At 33.6% G+C, this 2,387-nt stretch overlaps 1 protein-coding gene across 1 annotated transcript in view; it reads right to left on the reverse strand.

Moving 5' to 3' along the window:
- Positions 1–2,387, reverse strand: part of LOC106470628 — a 14,947-nt gene that overhangs the window by 6,270 nt on the left and 6,290 nt on the right. The window contains exons 7-8 of the mRNA XM_022399255.1: positions 2,068–2,211; positions 993–1,073 (exon numbers count right to left, since the gene is read on the reverse strand). Of these exons, the coding sequence (XP_022254963.1) occupies positions 993–1,073; positions 2,068–2,211 (225 nt within the window). The remainder of the gene's footprint in view (positions 1–992; positions 1,074–2,067; positions 2,212–2,387) is intronic.

The following is a 2,387-nucleotide window of genomic DNA, read 5'->3' on the forward strand; positions in this document are numbered from 1 at the left end:
CGTGTATTCTAATCATTACAATTGTTTACCGTGAGAGTGTCGAACTGATGAAGCCGTGTATTCTAATCATTACAATTGTTTACCGTGAGAGTGTCGAACGGATGAAGCCGTGTATTCTAATCATTACAATTGTTTACCGTGAGAGTGTCGCACTGATGAAGCCGTGTATTCTAATCATTACAATTGTTTACCGTGAGAGTGTTGAAGTGATGATTCTGTGTATTCTAATCATTACAATTGTTTACTGTTAGAGTGTCAAACTGATGAAGGTGTGTATTCTAATCATTACAATTGTTTACCGTTAGAGTGTCGAACAGAAGAAGGTGTGTATAAAGGACAACTTTGAAACAAGATGATTGATAAAGGACAACTTTGAAACAAAATTATTCTGAAAAATGTTCTTTACAAAATGGAACTTATTTTCTTGCTATTAAATCAGTGAGTCTGAATTTATCAGTTGTATTATTTTGATTGTAAAGTAAAACTTCAGAATGGTGAAGAATTTGTTCCGGCCCTGTTACATATCGACAAGAGTTGCTGGACTTGGAACTAACGAACATATTCAAGAAAAACAGAGGTTCGACTCCAAGCACAAGTCTCTAGTCATCACGAAGTTCAAGGTCCGTCCTTTTCTTATTTTCGATGACGAGGAACCCACTTTGAGACTAATAATGGCTGGAGACGGCTTGAATGGGTAATGAAGAAAAACTTTAATATAACAGCAAGTGTACAACGTTTTGACAAGGTTTTGTCATCAGTACCTGATGATGACAAAACCTTGTCGAAACGTTGTACATTTGCTGTTATATTAAAGTTTCTCTTCATTACCCATTCAAGTCGTCTCCAGCCACTTTTCTTATTTGTCAAACTGTTACCCTTTCTTCTAATTCTTTGATAACTATAAAAATAACTTAAGGACATGTGTATAAAAGGTTTTTGTTACTTAAAAACTGAAAAACGTTTGAAAGTCCAAAAAATAAAGTTACAGTTACCTGACACACTTGGTATTTCCCTAAAAACAGTTTAATAGCAGCCAGTGCCTCTTGGCTTGCCCGAAGAATACTCCAAGACTCCTGAAAGATATTAATCTACATATAATTAACCACTAAAAAAACACTGAAAATTAAAAACAAAACATATCCTTGTGAGACCCAACCATCAAAATCTGTTCCTTAAAAGTAACAATGACATTGAAACGTTTAAAATAACACCCGTAAAAGTGGTTTGTCAAAACCTGTTGTACCTTACAGAGAAGACTCCACAGAATAAGGAAGAATTTCTTATGTTTCAATTGTGTATTTATTACATTAAGCATAATAACAATATAAAACTTGTGTGACTGTCTTAAAGTCATAGTTTTCTGAATCTTGGGAGGCTACAAACATAAAATGTGAAATATCTGCCACTAATAATAACTTGTAAAACTGAAATTTGTAAACCTGTAAAAAACTTTGGTCTAATTAGTACAATCAGAACCCATTAGAGAGAAAAAAACAACCTGAAATGATTCTTACATCTATGAAATAATATGGGGTTTGTTCCTTGTATATCACGAATACCCTTCCAGAATTTAAGTCATGTTTTTCTTGGTATTAAACGATATGCACGTGTCAGTTCATTTCAATATATTAAAAGATTTTTTGTTTATTAACTAAAGTTTTATTAATTTGAGGCAAAGCTACACAAGGTCTATCTACTTTCTGCACAAGCCATGCCTAATCTTGAACTTATAGACTAGAGAGAAGTCAGCTAGTTAACACTAATCAATACCAACTCTTGTCAGACTGAACAGTGGGATTTGACTGTCACTCTAATAATGCACCCACAGCTTCAAAGTGCAGTTATACTTTGGCTAATTAAGATAAAAAAACAATACAAATGTATTCTTCAGATGTGTGACAATTCTAATTCTAATAACTGGTTGGAATAGCATATGGCTGAAAATAAAATGCAGGGCTGAATGTAGAATTTATGTGATGAACATATAAAAAGAAATTCTTTATTCAACTAGCTTTTCTTTTCATTTTGTTTATTACATTTTACACGCTACCACTCTAAACGTCTCACCTTAATAGCTCCAAAAAAACTATCATCAGCTAAGGCTTGAACATGGCTCTCATTGTCATCAGCTTTTTCAAATGTCTGCTGGACAACATGAGAAATGAAAGAAACCACTCCTTTCATAAAGTTGGAACAAATCAATTTGTCCACCTGAAAAAAAGTATATAATAGGGTAACAGTTTGACAAATAAGAAAAGGACGGACCTTGAACTTCGTAATGACTAGAGACTTGTGCTTGGAGTCGAACCTCTGTTTTTCTTGAATATGTTCGTTAGTTTCAAGTCCAGCAACTCTTGTCGATATGTAACAGGGTAACAGGGATAATA

This window comes from Limulus polyphemus, unplaced genomic scaffold (assembly GCF_000517525.1).
Source record: "Limulus polyphemus unplaced genomic scaffold, Limulus_polyphemus-2.1.2 Scaffold4125, whole genome shotgun sequence".
In the NCBI taxonomy this organism is placed as follows: Eukaryota; Metazoa; Arthropoda; class Merostomata; order Xiphosura; family Limulidae; genus Limulus; species Limulus polyphemus.